The sequence below is a fragment of the Prionailurus viverrinus genome, chromosome E3 (assembly GCF_022837055.1).
Source record: "Prionailurus viverrinus isolate Anna chromosome E3, UM_Priviv_1.0, whole genome shotgun sequence".
Lineage (NCBI taxonomy): Eukaryota > Metazoa > Chordata > Mammalia > Carnivora > Felidae > Prionailurus > Prionailurus viverrinus.
The window spans coordinates 7,526,494-7,544,285 of NC_062576.1; the positions used below are offsets into that span (position 1 = coordinate 7,526,494).

At 54.1% G+C, this 17,792-nt stretch overlaps 3 protein-coding genes and 1 long non-coding RNA gene across 6 annotated transcripts; 2 read left to right on the top strand and 2 right to left on the bottom strand.

Annotated features, from left to right (window-relative positions):
- The first annotated feature begins 82 nt into the window (after positions 1-82).
- Positions 83-5,851, top strand: AP4M1 (adaptor related protein complex 4 subunit mu 1). The gene is made up of 15 exons (XM_047837374.1): positions 83-276; positions 379-467; positions 820-926; positions 1,006-1,102; positions 1,235-1,345; positions 1,425-1,505; positions 1,698-1,760; positions 1,870-1,936; positions 2,041-2,094; positions 2,241-2,347; positions 2,450-2,544; positions 2,816-2,860; positions 3,092-3,142; positions 3,277-3,388; positions 3,531-5,851. Exons 1-15 carry the CDS (start codon positions 219-221, stop codon positions 3,753-3,755), a joined length of 1,362 nt encoding a protein of 453 aa, XP_047693330.1. The 5' UTR covers positions 83-218; the 3' UTR covers positions 3,756-5,851.
- LOC125153910 (uncharacterized) lies at positions 1,394-2,235 on the bottom strand. The gene is made up of 2 exons (XR_007147618.1): positions 1,839-2,235; positions 1,394-1,535 (listed from the first exon to the last, which is right to left on the bottom strand). It is a non-coding gene; the product is annotated as an uncharacterized LOC125153910 (long non-coding RNA).
- Positions 3,949-17,754, bottom strand: TAF6 (TATA-box binding protein associated factor 6). Of its 3 annotated transcripts, none has more exons than XM_047837368.1 (15): positions 17,666-17,754; positions 8,572-8,787; positions 8,383-8,469; positions 8,072-8,225; positions 7,821-7,877; positions 7,592-7,711; positions 7,218-7,363; positions 7,027-7,104; positions 6,815-6,916; positions 6,527-6,709; positions 6,188-6,262; positions 5,936-6,061; positions 5,257-5,430; positions 4,798-4,995; positions 3,949-4,527 (listed from the first exon to the last, which is right to left on the bottom strand). In XM_047837368.1, the coding sequence occupies exons 2-15, from the start codon at positions 8,725-8,727 to the stop codon at positions 4,147-4,149; spliced, it is 2,037 nt and encodes a 678-aa protein (XP_047693324.1). In that variant the 5' UTR covers positions 8,728-8,787; positions 17,666-17,754; the 3' UTR covers positions 3,949-4,146. The 3 variants fall into 3 exon arrangements, with proteins under 3 accessions (XP_047693324.1, XP_047693323.1, XP_047693325.1); XM_047837367.1 differs by lacking the exon at positions 17,666-17,754 and adding an exon at positions 12,574-12,793; XM_047837369.1 differs by lacking the exon at positions 17,666-17,754 and adding an exon at positions 12,595-12,614.
- CNPY4 (canopy FGF signaling regulator 4) lies at positions 12,884-17,227 on the top strand. The gene is made up of 6 exons (XM_047837378.1): positions 12,884-13,126; positions 15,017-15,143; positions 15,242-15,338; positions 15,573-15,695; positions 16,214-16,331; positions 16,417-17,227. Exons 1-6 carry the CDS (start codon positions 13,015-13,017, stop codon positions 16,578-16,580), a joined length of 741 nt encoding a protein of 246 aa, XP_047693334.1. The 5' UTR covers positions 12,884-13,014; the 3' UTR covers positions 16,581-17,227.
- Positions 17,755-17,792: the final 38 nt, after the last annotated feature.

The window sequence follows — 17,792 nt, forward strand, 5'->3', positions numbered from 1 at the left end:
CTCGGCCAATCACCCGGCGAGCCTGGGCTGAGTGACAGGGAAGAGGCTCCTGCACCGGGACGGAAAGGCGGGGCGGACGCCGGTTTCCCGCGGTCTGAGGTGGCGCGGGAGGAGAATTGCTCTTAAAGGGCCAGCGTACGCTCGTCCTTTTGTTCCGGGGCCGCAGGGCGGGGCAGGCCCAACTTTCGTTGTCTCCCTGCCTACTCTCCAGAGCCGCCATGATCTCCCAGTTCTTCATCCTTTCCTCCAAAGGGGACCCGCTCATCTACAAGGATTGTATCCTTGACCTACGGGGCAGGAGGGGGGGCCCTGGGTGGGAGTGGTGCCCCAGGGCCAGACTGTATCGCTGGCTCCTTAGCTGTTCTTCCACCCGGTCAGTCCGCGGGGACACTGGTGGTCGGGATGTGGCCGAGCTCTTCTACCGGAAGCTGACGGGACTGCCCGGAGATGAGTCCCCGGTTGTCATGGTAACCAGTGGCGGGGAGTGGGGGATGCGCCTGGCGGGCAGGGGGCGGGTGGGGAGGGCGCCTCCTTCCTCCCAGGGCTGTTTCCCTGAGAGCTTCCGCTTGGGGGGTACGTTACGCCAAATAATGTGAATTCAAGTTTATCAAGAGCTAACAATGCACCAGGCACAGGCTCCTCTCACGTCCCAATCCCCCCGCAACTCCGGGGTGGGTACTATTGGTTACCTCCCCAGACATGTCAGGAAGCTGGACCCCAGGGAGGATGCCCAGGGTTCTCAAGGCACACTGCTAGGAAGTCTCACGGGCCCTTAATCACAGCTCTCTTCCTAATGCTTCTTCCCCACCTCTGCCTCAGCACCACGATGACCGTCATTTTATTCACATCAGACACAGCGGCCTCTATTTGGTGGCCACGACTTCAGAGAACATTTCTCCCTTCAGCCTCCTAGAGCTGCTCTCCCGGTGAGGAGGGCAGGGCTGGGCACCTGGGCGCGGGGATCTGACAGGAGGGGCATATGCACACTCCGACTCGTTTTCTCAGGTTGGCCACTCTCCTGGGCGATTACTGTGGCTCCTTGGGCGAGGGGACCATCTCCCGCAACGTGGCTCTTGTCTATGAGCTCCTGGATGAAGTGCTGGTGAGGGCCAAGCATTTCCCTCACTGCACCCCATTCCTTGCAGATATGCGCTGTGGGTGGGAGGCTAAGTCCATTCATTTCCACCCCTTCCCTCCACTGACCTCCCACAGGCTGTCCTTCCTCTGCCCACAGGACTATGGCTACGTGCAGACCACATCCACAGAGATGCTGAGAAACTTCATCCAGACAGAGGCTGTGGTCAGCAAGCCCTTCAGTCTCTTTGACCTCAGCAGTGTTGGCTTGGTCAGTCGAGGGAAAGAGGAGGAGGAGGGGTGGTGGGTAGTGTCAAACCTGAAGATTGCTTGCTTTGGGTGCTTTACAGTTTGGGGCTGAGACGCAGCAGAGCAAAGTGGCCCCCAGCAGTGCAGCCAGCCGCCCTGTCCTGTCCAGCCGCTCTGACCAGGTGAGATGCATCAGACCCTCTGAGTTTTTCCTGGAACACCAGAGAACGAGATCCTGGTGTTCCCAGACGTGGACAATCCCTTCCCTTCCCCATGTCCCCACCCCAGGGCCCTAGCTTCCACTGGCCTGTCCTTTCTGCCTGTGCACTTTACAACACAGGTCACTCAGCCTCCAAATCCCCTCTCTTCTTCAGAGCCAAAAGAATGAAGTGTTTTTGGATGTGGTCGAGAGGCTGTCTGTACTGATAGCATCTAACGTGAGTTTGGGCCCCCAGCCCTAGAACAGAGGATAGACGGCTTTTGGGAAATGTATGGGGTCGGGGGCAGGGTGTCACCTCGGGACATTGATCTCTCCGTTCTTCTTAGGGCTCGCTGCTGAAGGTAGACGTGCAGGGAGAGATCCGGCTCAAGAGCTTTCTTCCCAGTGGCTCTGGTGAGAAGTCTGCAGGCTTAGCCCAGGGTCAGGTTTGGAACGGGCTCCTTGGTAGTATGTGAATGTTGGTATCTGGTGGCCTTTTCTGTTCTCTTCTGTGACAGAGATGCGCATTGGCCTGACAGAAGAGTTTTGTGTGGGGAAGTCAGAACTGAGAGGTGAGAAGAAAAGGGGTCCTTCTCTCCTAGGTACAGGTTGCCACCAAAAGTTTCATGGAACAGAGATGGGTTTTCCCCCAGCTACCACCTTGCTGCTCTTCTCACCCACAATGTGGGTTAGGAGAGGACACTTTCTTTCCCTCCAGGTTACGGCCCAGGAATCCGGGTGGATGAGGTCTCATTTCACAGCTCAGTGCTCCTTGAGGAGTTTGAGTCTCATCGAATCCTCCGCTTGCAGCCCCCTCAGGGCGAGGTCAGGATTGGGCTGGCCTAGCACTTTCCATCCTCCGTTGGGAAGGGAGGCAAGTTCAGGTGTGAGGAGACCAAACTGACCTCCATTCCTGTCTGGTCTCAGCTGACTGTGATGCGGTACCAACTCTCAGACGACCTCCCCTCCCCACTCCCCTTCCGGCTCTTTCCCTCTGTGCAGTGGGACCGAGGCTCAGGCAGGTAAGACCATTTTTCTCTTCTAGAACTTTCCCGAAGTCCAAGCTAATGCATGTATGTTCCCAAAGCGCATTGTGGAGGAGGAATGATAATAGGTACAAGAAAAAGGCACCCTCTCCCCTATGCAGACTCAGCCCTTAGTGGAGTTGGGCTGGATATCATCCCTTCTCTCTCCTGCTTGGGGCATGACCGACCTACGCAGCAGCCCTGCATGGGGGTCCCGGGTGGGGATGGTGAGAGGCCAGTGAGTAACAGAACCATCCCTTTCACCCAGGCTCCAGGTTTACCTGAAGTTACGATGTGACCTGCCCCCGAAGAGGTACGAGTGGGGGGTTAGCCAGGCCTCGTTCCGTATCATGGGGCAGGACACAGGGCCCAAATACCTGTTGCTTCCCCCTTCAGATGCGTCCGTCAGCTTCGGAATCCCATTCAGTTAGACAGGAAGGCTGGGAAAGGGGGTGGGTGTAACACCTGCGCTAGTGGTGTTAATGAAGAGGGGGGACGAGTCACTGTCTTCCCAGGGCTGACTCTGTTCCTCTCTTCTTGGCAGCCAAGCTCTCAACGTCAGGCTGCACCTTCCCCTGCCGCGAGGGGTGATTAGGTTAGTGTTGCAGCCACAGGGCCCGGGAGGTTTTGCCAGCTTCCCCAGGGTAACAGGGTGGTGGCAGGGAGGGTGGGACCAGCCTGTCCCAGGAAGGCAGGCTGAGCGCAGCGCCTGTCATCCCCAAACTCCAGCCTGTCTCAGGAGCTGAGCGGCCCTGAACAGAAGGCAGAGCTCGGGGACGGAGCCCTCCACTGGGACCTGCCTCGGGTGCAAGGCGGCTCCCAGCTGTCAGGCCTTTTCCAGGTACGAGCTGCCGACTCCCTGAGATCCTCTCTTCCAGCTGCATGTTTAGCCCCAACCACCCCTCCTCATGCCCTGGACCTGAGCCCCATGCCCTCCCTCCTCTGTGCCCTCAGCACCCTTCCCTGGTCTCTGTCCCTCACAGATGGATGTTCCAGGTCTCCCTGGGCCTTCTGGCCAAGGACCCTCCACCATGGCCCCTCCGCTGGGGCTGGGCCCCGCCAGCCTCTCTTTTGAACTTCCCCGGCACACGTGCTCTGGCCTCCAGGTGCGCTTCCTCAGGCTGGCGTTCAGACCCTGCGGCAACGCCAACCCCCACAAGTGGGTGCGACATCTGAGCCACAGTGATGCCTACGTCATTCGGATCTGAGGCTCCCCAAACGAGGATGCGGGCAGCAAAGGCAGTAGTCTGTGGAACCAGAGAAGGACGATACTGTCTTTTCCACCCTTCCAGGCCATGGTCATGGACCTGGATGCAATGTCCTGAGTCCTGAGAGTCCAGTCCTAGTTGACATATTTGACCTTCCTGTGGTACCTGACACAGGAAAGGCCGGGGTGGATCAGAATTTACAAATCAAACTTTTATTCTGAGGAACTGGCTGTACAATATCTAAAAGTAACATGGAAGAAGCAAACCATTACTTCCTTCCACCTAGTGTGTGTGTGTGTGTGTGTGTGTGTGAGAGAGAGAAAGAGAGAGAGAGAGAGAGAGAGGGAAAGGGAATCGGGGAGAGAAGAAGGTTGGCAGATGTGTGACAGCATTAAGGCGCAGGCTGAGGGGAGCCAGAGCCAGGGGGCTGGGAGCCATTAGTTTTTGGAGTCCCTGGAGCTGGTGGGGGGCTATCCCCAGCTTCCTGTTTCCCCCCACAAAGGGCACTGCCCCCAAGCGGGGAGGGGGCTGAGGATGGGGCAGGAGCTGGAGAAGGATGGGAGGTGGGGCCTCCTTTGCCCTCCCCTGTAGGAGGAAGAGAGACCACGATGTACTTCTGGACGCTGCCCGGACCAGAGGGAGCAGTGCTAGGGGGTGCGGTGGTGGCAGTAGAGACCAGCTTGACGATGGGCTGCACGCTGGGGACCGTGGTGGTGACGGGAGAGGTAGTGGTGGAGCCTGAGCCAGGGGCTGAGGTGCTGAGGGACAGGACCTGGGGGGAGAAAGGAGAGGCACTGCCTGGGGGAGAATTCACCTGTTCCGGCAGAAGAGTTGATGATTCATTCACCTGCTCAGGTGCCTGTAGGCCTGAGACCCGAGCTCAGGATGAGCAGCTATGCCCTATGGCCTCCGTGAAGTGCTCCTTCCTGCTCCTGTCTTTAGGCCCAGGGGGGACTGGGCTCTACTCTGGGGCCCCCAGGGTACTTGGAGGTAACCCTGGTCGTGCTCCGCACCTTCCCCAGTCCCACCTGGGTCCCAGTACCTGTTGAGTGGATGAGGCGCTGGAGGATGAGGACATGACAATAAACTTGGTTGGAGGAGGGGAAGGCTGAGGCGGGGCAGCAGCTCGCGCAGACACCAAGGTCTGCACAGGCAGTGCAATGGAGCCAGGGACCTTCAGCAAGCCAGGGGTCCGAGGGCCAGGCTGAGGGGCCTGGGAGAGGGTCAGTGTGGGCCGGGGCTGCACAAAGAAGAGGCAGGAAGGAAATGTGAAAAGGAGGGGCACTTATTGCTGCTCCTCAGAGGGTCTCCCTTGGGTTGAAGAATCATCCACTAAGGGGACTCAGACCCCCCAAGTCTCACTCAGAGGGTCCTGTGTTTTATAAAAGCGAGCGCGCGTCTGTGAGTCCCCCACCCTGAAGGGAACCATGCCCCTGTCCCCCCTGCTTGCCCCCTTCCCACATGTTTCCTCACCAGACCCCTCTTCCCCCCAGTCCCTGACCTGAGTGATGGTCAGAGTGGTCCTGTTGACCTGCTGAGCCTGCAGAGCAGCCTGGGCCCGGGCCTTGACAACGTGAGAGCAGAGGAGGGGCCCGAGGGACCCAAATTCTGCCCGATAGGCGTCTTGATTGTCAGGTGGTAGGCGCAGCTTTGCCAGAACAGGGGCACAGTGTTTCTGCAGAGAAAGCAAAGAAAAACAAGGTAGGTGGAGAGCTGGGACGCTCAGGAAGTGACAAGGAAGGGGTGAGAAAGGAAACTGCCCATTACTCCAGTGCGTTGTGTTGCAGGCCAGGCTGCTGGGCTGGCAGTGTGTGTGAGGAACCCCAGGCAGCACCAGTGTGGATGGGGAAACTTGCTGAAAACACTTGTGATTTCTAAGGGGTGGCTGGTCCACAGGGGGATGCCCTGCTTGGAATGCAGCACAGTGATGGGGAAGCCTCGGGGGCGGTCCAGTCTAGGCAGGGTCACAGGCTGACAGTTAAGGTCTCTTATTTCTTACTTAACCTCTTGCCTTTGTCTCTCCATCTGCACAACAGTATTGGGCTCAGAACACATGAGGCAAATGCGATGAGTGAATAAAAGACAACAGCTGTTTACTGATTGTCGTGCTTGTGTGGGGGGCGGGGGGGAGTGGCGGGGGGAAGGATTGGGGGGAGGGCAGGGACAGGGGTTCTAGTCACCAGGAGGAGGCTCTGCACATGGTCAGCTCCAATGCGGTCAATGTTGCTCAGCACGGGGCCGTCCAGGACACCGCGGATCCGCTCCCCTTCCTGCTGCAGCCGTGGCAGAATCAGAGTCTTAATCACCTGTTGGAAAGCAAGGGGACAAGCCAGGGCCCTCGGGTCACCACAGGGCCTTGCAGGTGGGGCCCTTGCCCACTAGGACCCACGATGCCTCCTTTCTTGCAGTGTTCCCCGCGCCGGGGGCCTCACATCGTGTCCGAGCTCTGCCAGGCCTGCGATGGAGCCATACCGCGTAGTCCATGGAGTCTTCTCGTCCACCCAGCTCTGCAAGGGGAAGGAAGATATACTGGGGAAAGGGGCCCGAGAGGCTAATTGTTAAGAATAAGTCTCGCGAACACACTTATGTTGTAGATTGTTACGACACTACAGATGTGGCCCAGGTGCCAGTCCCTGTCCGTCTCCCGCATCTTTCCACTGTCACTTCCTCTAGCCACGCTGAACCGCCTCTGGTGTGGGTGAAGCTCTTTGTCCTGGTCACCACCCTGGGGTGGAGATACAAGATCATCTACACTCCTCATTTTTGCTCACCTTGGTGAAGGTCTTGGTGATCCGGGACTGGATGTTGTTGGTGGTCGTGCTGAAATGCTTGCAGATCTGGGCCACGAGGCGGGCAGCAAAGTCCCGGAGTGCCCAGTGATTGTCCACATCTGGCCGCAGGCACAGCTGTCTGCTTACGATGCACGTCATCACAGCTGGAATTAACTCATGGACCTAAGGGAGAAGTGGCAAGTTGGCCAATTCTGAGGATGGCTTCCTGTTGGTGGCAACCAGGTGCCCCGACCCCAGGCTGAAAGGTGGGTGGGCAGGGCCGCTCACGTATTTTTCTAGATACAGCGTGGGGTTGTCCATCAGCGCCTTCACCATGCGCATCAGGTAGATGAGCAGGGCCAGGTTGTTCTGCACCACATTCACACGGACCTGCGGGAAGGAGAAGTGACAGGGCAGTGAGACCCTCCGATGAGCTCCCCCCGCTGCCTCCTCACCGCCCGGAACCTCATCCTGGGTCCTGGCCTTCTGCCTCTTCTCACCCCCTCCGAGATGAAGGTGCTGAATCGCGGCAGCATCTGATAGAGCCCTGGGTCCGTTGCAATGCTCTGCAGCGCCTCCTGCAGTGGGGAGGGAGCAAGTGACGCGGGGGGGCAGAGATGGGAAGGGATTCCTGAAACTCCAGAGAGAAGGAATGCCCCAGGCAGGGAGAAGCAGGTCGGCAGGGCCTCACCGCTCTCTTGGCCTCACAGGAGCCCACACACGCTTCAGTGATCTCCTTGTAGTACAGCTGCTGCTCCACGGACAGCTCGTGGATACTTCGGGGCTTCAGTCGCAAAGGGGCCCCCTCCAGCAGGGGTGGTGCCTTCTTCTCTTTCCCTGTGTGAATTGCCAAGACAGGTTTGAACACGAAGGCTCCAGAAGAGGCCTAGAGCCGGACAAACCTTTGCTCCCTGCCCGGTGAGACCCAGGACTTGGCTCCTCTCAGGTTTCCTGATCCTTTCCAGGGCTCTCCAGCCATAGGTGTCACCCCTTGCCCTGCCCTCAGCCACCTCACAAATCACGATCTGGGAGGAGCACCGAGGAGCCCAGCCTAGCAACACTGACCTTTGCCGTCGGCTGGAGCAGCCCCTTGACCTTTGCCTTTCAAGGGTCCATCTTCCTCCTGGCCTGGCTTTGCTGACTTCAGGGGTTCTGTGGCCTCAGCCTTCTGCTGCTCTTTGGGAGCTGGTGGGAAAGCCGTCACAGCAGGAGTGATGAGAGTGGCAGGGGATATAAAGGAAGGAGAGGGGACATGAGATAGAGAGGGGTGGGCCTTGGGAACAGATGAGGTTACCTGGGGGTGGGTTCTCAGGTATAGCTGGCTGGCAGCCTTCAATGCTCAGCCAATGAGCTGTGAGGAAAGAAGGTGTCAAGTTGAATGGCTGGACATGGACACTAGGGAGTCACTCCATACCAGGAATGTGCTTTCCGTCCTGTCCCCACTTCCTGCAACTCCCTAGCAATCGCACGCTGAGGGCTTCTTCACTTGTGAGCCTCCTCAACCCCTTTTCCTCTTCCCCGCCACCCTGCAATCCCCGCCCCAACCTTTGAGGCAGACATCCAGGGGCACCCGGGGCAGAGGGGTATTGATGATGTCGCTCAGATCAACCTCCTTCTCCTCGTAGAAGTAAAGCTCCCGGCCCCCACCAGAGGCGAAACGAAAAGGAATGAACTCCTGGGCGTGGAAGCCATAGAGTGGCTGGATCAGGAGAGAGAGAGAGAGAGAAAGAGATATTGAGATGAGAAGGGAGCCCAAGGAGGCATGACTGAAGGCAAATGCAGTGTCAGGGAGGATGGGTCTCACCATCTTGCCCCCCACCAACCCTGCCAACCTCAGTCCCACGTGTCCCAATCACCTCGACATTCTTTAGCTTCAGCGCGTAATCGATGTCACTGGTGGTTAGCTTCTGCCGCTTCCCCATGTGCATGAACTTCAAGGCATCCTGGGGGTGGGAGAACAAACATCAACTCAAGAGCCTGAGGAAGAAGGGGGCCTGGGCAGCATTCTTAACACAACGAAGGGCTGGGTGGAACGGTTGGGGTACCTGTGCAATCTCCTTGATGCGGTAGCTGACCTCGTCTGTCAGCAGCTGGCAGGTCTCCTCCTGGATCTGAGCGATGCCCATGGACTCGGCCACCACTTTCATCGACTCCGAGGGCAGCACGGTATTGCTGAGCTTCAGCTTCTTCTCCTCAGCCATTCTGGAGCCTCTCTCTCCCTCCCCCAAAGAGTGATACCCCGGGGTGGAAAGATGGGAGACCTGGCAGAGGTATGGGGTGGGCAGAAAAGATAAAAAATAAACGTGTCCATCTCCGTGTAATTAGTATTGGCTGTAAGAGAAGCAGGTAGTGATCTGACCCAGTTCAACAAAATGTACTGAGCTCTGATTCTGTGCCAGGTGCCATGCAAGTGAGATATACGAGAACAGACATGTCTTCAATTTAAATCCTGGCCCTAGATTACTTAGCTGGGTTATTTGGGCAAGTTACTTACATCCTCCCAGCTTTGGGTTTCTTCCCAATGCAGGGCTTGAACTCACGGCCCTGAGATCAAGACCTGAGATGAGGGGTGCCTGGGTGGCTAGTCAGTCTTGATTTCCACTCAGGTCATGATCTCTTAGTTTATGAGATTAAGCCCCGTGTCAGGCTCCATGCTGGGTGTGGAGCATGCTTAAAATTCTCTCTCTCCCTCTGCCTGTCCCACCTCTTTCTCTCTTTCTCAAAATGAATAAACAAAAAGAAGAAGAAGAAGAAGAAGAAGAAGAAGAAGAAGATGACGACCTGAGCTGAGATTGAGTCAGACACTTGGGGCGCCTGGGTGTCTTGGTCGGTAGTGTCTGACTCTTGATTTTGGCTCAGGTCATGACCTCATGGCTTGTGGGTTCAAGCCCTGTGTAGGGCTCTGTTCTGACAGTGTGGAGCCTGCTTGGGATTCTCTCTCTCTCCCTCTTTCAAAAAAAACAAAAACAAAAAAAGAGTCAGATGCTTAACCAACTGAGCCACCCAGGGCCCCAATGATCGCAAACTGCCTGACAATCATACCACACCTCAGTGCACTCAGTCCCCCTGTCCTACATTCCACCTCTCCTCCGCACTTTACGCCATTAGAAGAGACCCCCATAGACTCCCACTGCATCCACCAACCTAACAGCACTGGCGCCCACATCTTCTGCCTTCCTGCCTGTTACCCTAGAGAAGCCATTCGTGCCCCCTGCCAACTCCAACACTGCTTCCATCTCCCTGCATCACCACCACGTTTTCAACCTACTCGGTCGATGGTTCCCATCAGCCTCCTAAATGCACTTATTTCTCCCTTCTCAAGGAAACAAGACAGTGGTCTATCCACACAACAGACTAGTATCGAGCCTGAAAAAGGAAGGTGATTCTGACACATGCTACGACATGGGTGAACCTTGAGGACACCATGCAGAGTGAAATAAGGGAGCCAGAAAAGGGCAAACAGTGTTATGATTCCACTCTTATGAGGTTCTTAGTGGAGTCAAATTCATAGACTCAGCAGAATGGGGTTGCTGTGGCTAGGGGAGGGAAGAATGGGGAGTTAGTGTATAATGACAGAGCTTCGGTTTTACAACATGAAGAGTTCTGGAGATGGATGGCGTGACGGTTGTAGAACATCATGAATGTATTTAATCCTGCTAAAGTGTACACTTGAAATGGTTTCAGATGGTGAGCTTTATGTTATGTGTATTTCACCACAATTAAAAATTTTAAATGTTAATTTGGGGTGCCTGGGTGGTGGTTAAGCATCCAACTTTGGCTCAGGTCATGACCTCACAGTTCTCAAGTTCGAGCCCCCCATCAGGCTCTGTGCTGACAGCTCAGAGCCTGGAGCCTGCTTTGGATTCTGTGTCTCCCTCTCTTTCTGCCCCTCTCCTGCTCACGCTCTCATTCTCTCTCAAAAACAAAAACATTTTAAAAATTAAAAAAAAAAAAATGTTACTTTTCATTCCACTTTCTCTAGAAGAGCCCCATGTTTTGGCTCCTCCTTGCAACCAAACTCCCTGAAAGAATTATCCTGTTTCTACTTCCTTTCCTTTCTTGCACCTACTCCAATCAAGCTTTTGACCCCACCAGGTCCCTGAAACAGCTCATCAAGGTCGCCGATGACTCCACACTGTGGAGCCCAAGGTCCACTCTCTGTCATCATCAGACTTGACCTGCTGGCAGCATCTAGTATAGCTAGACTACTCCCTCCTGAAGACACCCTTCACTGCACTGCACACTACCTTCTCCTGGCTTCCTCCTATCTCACTGGCCACCCCACCCCCCTCGGTTTCCTTGACAAGTTCTTCCTCTTCTCATCTTAAAAAAAATACATAAATAAAACTGCCTAATGCTGGAGTGTCCTGGGCTCAGTCTTTGGTCTTCTTCTGTAGCTACACTTAATTTATTTGGTAATGTCAACTACCCTCAATTTTCAGTATTGCTTACAGGCGGATGATGGCCAAATTTCTATCCCCAGCCCAGGGCGGTCTTCCTAACACCAGTGTTGTATATCAAACTGTCGACTTAAATCTCTTCTACAGCTGAACTCCTGATCTCTCGCTCCCCACCAGCTCCAGCCTGTTTTCTTCATCTTCATGGCAATGCCATCTATCCAGGCACTCACTCTTTATGTGAGCCCTCACATCAAATCAGTTGGGTGATCCAACCTGACTCCTCCACTCCCAACGGCATGCCCAAGTCACCACCATATCTCGCCTGGCTAATTCCAATAGTCTCCTGACAAGGTCTTCCTGCTTCCACCCTTGCTCCCCACATCTCTTCCTAACACAGCAGCCAGACTGATTCTGTCAAAACATAAATCAGACTGGGTCATTTTTTTGTTCAAAACCCTGGAATGGCTCCACATTTACCCTCTAGTAAAATCCAAAATCCTAATTATAGTCTATAAGGCCCTTCATAATTTGCCCTCACTCCAATCACATCTCTGATCTGTTTTCCTTCCTTCTTCCATCTTGATCCAGCTTCATTCTCCTCCTGCTGTTCAAACCTAACAGGCAAAGCTCTTGCTTTTTGGCCTTTGCTCTTTTCCTTCTGCCTTGAATGCTCTTCCCCAGATGTTAGCTTGGCTGCCTAGTCCCATCACCCTATTTAATACCACACTCCAACCCCACTCTGCTCTTTTTTCCCCCACGGAAAAATTTAACATCTGCTAATATACACTGTATCATTTCTAATTGTTTATCACCACCACTACCTTCCCTTTGTGTTCACTGATGTATTCCAAGACCCCGGACTGGTGCCCGAGACACTGTACTCAGTAAATACTTGCTGAATAAATTAATCAAGTGTAGGGCTTAGAGATGTAGGGGCTCAGTGAATACATGGCACCACTATTCTCTTGATGAACAAGATATAAGTCCAAGTTTGGAACCTGCTTTGTGGCCAAAAGGAGAGTGGCTCGCTTGGAGTTAGCATTAGGAAGACTAAGGTCAAAGTGTTTAGGACTGACGGTGAGGCACTGATGGGGGCGTTCTGGAGGGGTGAGCACGGGGGCGAAAGAGAATTTGGTCTCCGCCTCCACTGTTTTAAGTCGTACGTTCATGGAAAACATTTATTCAACACATACTCTGTGCCCGGCACTGGGTAAACAAGACGCTGTCGTGTCCCAGGTCAATGGCGAACTCTTACTAATCCTTCAATACCCTCCATACCCTCTGCCAGTAAACAGCTCACGAAACACGCTACGGCCTCAGGAGCCCCTCAGGTCAGTGGAGTCGGCAGGAAAGCTTCACAGAAGATGGTTAACATGAGCTAGACTTCGGTAGTGGCCTCCCCGGCAAGGAAGCGAGTCGAAGGTCCCCGGGCAACGGGTACAGCGCGAAAGAAGGCGCTGAGAGCCCACCTCATCCCCCCAACATCCCCCAATGCGAACATACACGTACGGAGTCCCCTCGCGCACGGACACACAACCCACCGCCCTCCTCCCGGTTCCCACATGGGCCCTTCAAAGGGCCTAGTCCCGGGTAGCACTCAGACCCTTCCCCGCCAGCCGAACGCCCCACGCATTAAAAGTCTCTCACCGCCGCCAAAGCGCCGCTCACCCGGCGCTCGGCGCCATGTTCGCCCCGCCCCCTCCCGGGAGCAGGTCCTGGTAGAGACGGAGAGCAAGTCACTGCCCCTTCCCGGAGCCGGAATGAGTCTCCTAGGCTCACGGCCTGAAGTGGTATAAAAAACGGGTTTCTCTGTCTACGTGTAAGGAGCACATACTCCTGCTGCAATTAACTTCAGTTTATTCCTTCACTACCCGGCGGCCAGGACCCCAAGAGGCGCCACAAAACCGAGGCGGGACAGTCAGGAGCGCTATGAGGCTCCACCTCCTTTCCGGCCGGGACTGCGCGTGCGCCTCGCAAGCCAGGCTGGCTAGACGTTCCCGCCGACACCGCCTCGAAATTTAAAGGGCCCGCTGCCTTCACGAAGTTGGTTTGAAGGCAAGGGGTTGTTGGTTTGGAGAGCACTTTGTCATGGGACCTGTGCGGTTGGGAATGTTGCTTTTCATTTTGGCTGCGTACGGCGCTTGGGTTGGGACGTCGGAGGAGGACGATGACACAGAACGCTTGCCCAGCAAATGCGAAGGTATCTGAAGGGAGTAGCTAGCCCCTATTCGCATCCCTCTGCCCATCTCTTTAGTCTGGGCCGAACCAAATGGACCATGATGGGTGGGTCACTAGATCTCTTTGAAGACCTCAGGGAGACTCTGGCTGAATTTGAAGGGGGTCAAAGGAGGGAACGTAGAGCGCTACCCCACAACTATGGCACTACAATTCCCATAGGACATCCAGAGGGAGCCCGCTTTTTCTTAGTAGCGTAACCCCAGTGATTTGTGGGAATTGTAGTTCAGAGATCGTGCCCAGGATCGCCCACTTTACTGAGCATCTGAAGTGTGTGTTTCCCCCATGTCACTAAACCTAAGTCTGGGGAACCTGCAGGAGCTGGGTATGAGGCTCATACCTTTTGGCCATCCTCTGCTCCACCCTTTCAGAGACGCTCTCAAATTACAGGCCCCACGCTCTCCTGGGGCAGGTGTGGAGGTAAGGAAATAAGCCCTTGAAGCTCATAAAGGAGAGAGGAGGCCCCCTGTAGGTGTAAGGGTTTGCAGAGGATGTATACTTATGGATTTTGCTGTGAACAGCATCTTATATGGCTGCACCACAGCGGTAGGGGACGTGTGCAGCTGAGAAGAGACACTTAAGAGCTGGGCCATTGAGTGCCGTGGTTCCCTAGTTTGTTGCTTTCCTGACTTTAATTTCTTCCCTGGATTCTTATTTCCTTCACCTCACTCCACAGGGAATTTCATTATCAGTATTCTGCATGACCTGGACCTAACCTCTCCTTCATTTGTGTCCCTGCTTTTCTCCCCACACCTGTCGTTTTTCTACACACAGACCTGGTCATGTCAGTGCTTGCTGTAACATCCCTGCAGGCCTCCTGCTGTGGTCGGAATGCAGCCATTTTTGACACAGTCTCTCTTGTATGGTCCCCACCTCTCTTACATTTCGGTACCTCAACTCCCTTCCTCAAAGTGCCCATGCTTCAGCCTCGCTGAACTTCTCACCTGTCACCGAGCCTGCCTTATCCTCTTGCACCTCTGTGCCTTAGCACACTGTTTTTCCTTTTGCCTGGAATAACCCTCTCCCTTCTGCATTTGGTTCTTCAAGGCCCAGTTCAGATGTCAATTCCTTTGGAAGCCTTCTTCCTTTTGTCACCTCCCACTATATTGTTAAGCCCGTGGAGGAAAGGAGAGTACCTGTCTCTGAGGTCCTAGCGTAGTGTCTGGAACATTTTTAGGCACTTTTGTTACCTGCCCTGTGTTTAGTTTGCGTGGCACTTCTGTATGGGCCACTCCCTTTTTTTGGGACCCACCTCATGCCAGGCCAGGTGCTATTTGCTGGAAGACAGTGGTGGAACATACACAACGCTCATCCTTAAGGAAATCACAAGCTGGTAGGAAGTCAACACATGACAATTTCATGAATTTTGCATTTCCTAATGAGATTAAATCTGTTAACCTCTAGTGCAGGGCCCATCACAGCACACTGTCATCATTTTATTTGTCCCCAACTGCATCAGCAATGTCTTGTGGATGGGGTCATGGGTCTTATTGCTATGTTGCTGTTGTACATATATAGGAGCTCAATAAATAACTGCAGAATAAAAGCAAACACATACAGTGCTCACTATATGCCAGGCACTATCCTAGGGGCTTTATGTAGATTGATCTATTTAATCCTCACAACCCCCCTCCACAGGAGGTCCTATTATATTATTATCTCCATTTTAGAGATGAAGAAGCCAGGGCACAGTGGAATTGTCACATAGCTATTAAGTGGCTGAGTCAGTATTCTAACCATGCCAGTCTGGCTCCACGGTCTGCACTTGTAACCGTCACGTTCTGCTGCTTTTGCTCATCTACAGAATGAGTTGCTGGTATGTTTGTTTGTCTTTCACATCCTTTTGGACATCTAGTGTGTAAGCTGCTAAGCCTGGAGCTACAGGAAGAGCTGAGTCGCACTGGCCGATCTCGAGAGGTGCTGGAGCTGGGGCAGGTGCTGGACACGGGCAAGAGGAAGAGACATGTCCCTTACAGTGTTTCGTGAGTTCTTTTTGGTGCTCCCTTACCTTCCAACCCCTGAGGGAGCCCTGGGAGTGCCTACAGCATCCAAGGAGTCTTTGTTTCCCCTCTTCCCACAGAGAGACAAGGCTGGAAGAGGCCTTGGAGAATTTGTGTGAGCGGATCCTGGATTACAGTGTTCATGCTGAGCGCAAGGGCTCACTGAGATATGCCAAGGTCAGACCCTTCCCTAGGGCAGCATTCCACTTTTCAGAAACAACAATGGATATCCCCTGGGACCCATCTCCCTCCAGCTCTGGAGAGTGTCACCACCCCATTGTTAGACTCCCTCATCTCACCCTCATGGAGCTCACCCCTGGGTCTCCAGTAATTGACAGTGCTGATATGGCAGAAAGGGGAAAAAAGAGGTGGGGCAGGGGGCTCGGCTGATTCTAGATTCCTATCTTTCAGGGTCAGAGTCAGACCATGGCAACACTGAAAGGTCTGGTGCAGAAGGGGGTGAAGGTGGATCTGGGGATCCCTCTGGAGCTGTGGGACGAGCCCAGCGTGGAAGTCACATTCCTCAAGAAGCAGGTAGGATGGGGTAATGCACTGCCAGGGCAATGAGAAGGGAGCCTGAGGGGAGAGCTAGATCCCAGGGAGGTCTACCTCTGAGCAGAGAGAAGGGGGCAGAGTGAGGACTCTATCATTGATTGAAGTGGGCCCAGGAGCATATCAAGGAGTAATAGTAGAGGCTAATAATATCTACTACCACTTACTGAGCACCTACTATGTGTCAGATTCAGGCTCCCATACTTTCCAGCTGCTGCCTCATTTTCCTCTCAAAGCACCCTCACACAGTAGGTACTATTACCATTTCCCATTTTATAGGCAAGAAGCCTGAGACATAGAGTTTAATAGTCTACTTGGTAGAACAGGTACTAGTAAATGTTTGATGAATGAATGAGGACCACACAGCTAGTAAGCAGAGTTTAGCCTCCTGGCTACCTGCCTCTTCAAGGTAGGGTGGGCAGAAAGGGAGTGAAGAGTAGAGAGGAGGGTTTCCAAAGCCCAGCAGAGCATAGTTCCTTCTGACCCTTCCATTTGATCAGTGTGAGACAATGCTGGAGGAGTTTGAAGATGTTGTGGGAGACTGGTACTTCCACCATCAGGAGCAGCCCCTACAGCATTTTCTCTGTGAAGGTCATGTGCTCCCTGCTGCTGAAACTGGTAAGTGTGTGGGACTGGCCCCCTTCCTGCCAGACCACAACCTCCCAGGACTAATACCTACATTGTTTTCTATCACCTAACCTAGCGTGTCTACAGGAAACTTGGACTGGAAAGGAAAAGATCACAGATGGGCAAGAGAAGACAGAAGAGGAGGAGGAGCAAGATGAGGAGGAGGAGCAAGATCAGGAGGAAGAGGAAGGGATGACTAACACACCAGGGCACCCCAAGCGTGACCCAGAGGATCTTTGACCCCTGCTTTTGTTTGAGTCCTCAGGAGGGGCAGGGGTCCTGGAGAAGAACCCTCTGAAGTCTGAGCAATCCCTTCCCTGCCCCACATAAGGGTTTGTGTGTATGTGCGAGGGATCCCACCCCAAGGCTTGTAACTGTTCTTTCCTATCTGGTCTCAGGCAGGATCCTGGTGGTGCAGCATGGCATGGCTACGGGGACAAAGGTGGGAGCAGTAGGTGGAAGGCCTGCCCCAACAGATCAGCCCTCTGCCTGCCATCTAGCCCCTTAACTGTCAAGTGTGTGGAGGGACAGTATTGAAGGCTTTCCCCTTTAAATATCTCTCCTACTCCCCACTCCACCCAGAGGTCAATGAAGGCATCGGAGCTGTGGGCCTTAGGAAAGTCACTTCGCCCCTCGGGGGTCTGTTTTTAGACCCTTCCGAGGAAGAAGCCAGCGCGGACATTCTCTATGACCCATACACACGCTGCCTGCATCTAGGAGGCTACAAGCTAACAAATTTAACACGACGGGGACACTGTAACAGGATGGAGTGATGTTGATAAGTGGGATAGATATTTGGTCTACTTCATATTAATTTCACCGAGGGCCCACCATGGGATTTCACAGGTGCCAAATTTTCTATATCGCTAGTAAATTTTTTAAAAATACCAGCTGAGCCTGTAGTTTCAAACAACTGACCTGCAAACAACATAGCTAGCCGATATGGCAGCGCCCACAGAATAAGCCGTTGGTCGCCGTCTGTTAGAAGCTAGTAGTGTTTTGTAATTTGCAGTTCAGGGAGACTAGCAGGGGTCCCCGGCTGATAATTACTTAGGCTAGGATCTGTGCGGCCCCTCTCGGCGCCTGCGGGATTATACCCTGGAATTCAAAATCAGCGTGCGGGAGCGCGCGTCGGCCACCATACTCTGGGCTTACGGGAGCTCGCTGGGGACAAAATCCCTCACGCTTTTCCGAGGGCCGGTGTCCTCACGGAGAGGCAAGAATTAAGAGAAGCGGTGAAACTAAGTCCAAGACAGGGAACGGCTCCGGTTAGAATGAGGGGAATAAAGAGGATATCCTTAGGGGAGTGATGGGTGGGGACCTACCGCATAGGAGCGTGGCGACGGCCGGAGACACTGAGGGACTGGCAGGCGAGCTCACCCTAAGGGATGATTGGACGATACCATCTACGGGAGGGGGTTGGGGCGATACCACCTTAAGGGTGCGAGGGGG

What these genes read in the sequence shown, in the direction of transcription:
- AP4M1 (XM_047837374.1), top strand. Translation starts at nt 219, where the DNA reads ATGATCTCCCAGTTCTTCATCCTTTCCTCCAAAGGGGACCCGCTCATC. An exon ending in TGTCCAGCCGCTCTGACCAG is followed by an intron (nt 1,506 to 1,697) that starts GTGAGATGCATC and finishes TCTCTTCTTCAG; the next exon opens with AGCCAAAAGAATGAAGTGTT. An exon ending in TGCAGCCCCCTCAGGGCGAG is followed by an intron (nt 2,348 to 2,449) that starts GTCAGGATTGGG and finishes GTCTGGTCTCAG; the next exon opens with CTGACTGTGATGCGGTACCA.
- TAF6 (XM_047837368.1), bottom strand. Translation starts at nt 8,727, where the DNA reads ATGGCTGAGGAGAAGAAGCTGAAGCTCAGCAATACCGTGCTGCCCTCG. An exon ending in GCATCAAGGAGATTGCACAG is followed by an intron (nt 8,470 to 8,571) that starts GTACCCCAACCG and finishes TCCCACCCCCAG; the next exon opens with GATGCCTTGAAGTTCATGCA. An exon ending in TGCTCCAGCCGACGGCAAAG is followed by an intron (nt 7,364 to 7,591) that starts GTCAGTGTTGCT and finishes CAATTCACACAG; the next exon opens with GGAAAGAGAAGAAGGCACCA.
- CNPY4 (XM_047837378.1), top strand. Translation starts at nt 13,015, where the DNA reads ATGGGACCTGTGCGGTTGGGAATGTTGCTTTTCATTTTGGCTGCGTAC. An exon ending in CATGTCCCTTACAGTGTTTC is followed by an intron (nt 15,144 to 15,241) that starts GTGAGTTCTTTT and finishes CTCTTCCCACAG; the next exon opens with AGAGACAAGGCTGGAAGAGG. An exon ending in GCTCCCTGCTGCTGAAACTG is followed by an intron (nt 16,332 to 16,416) that starts GTAAGTGTGTGG and finishes CACCTAACCTAG; the next exon opens with CGTGTCTACAGGAAACTTGG.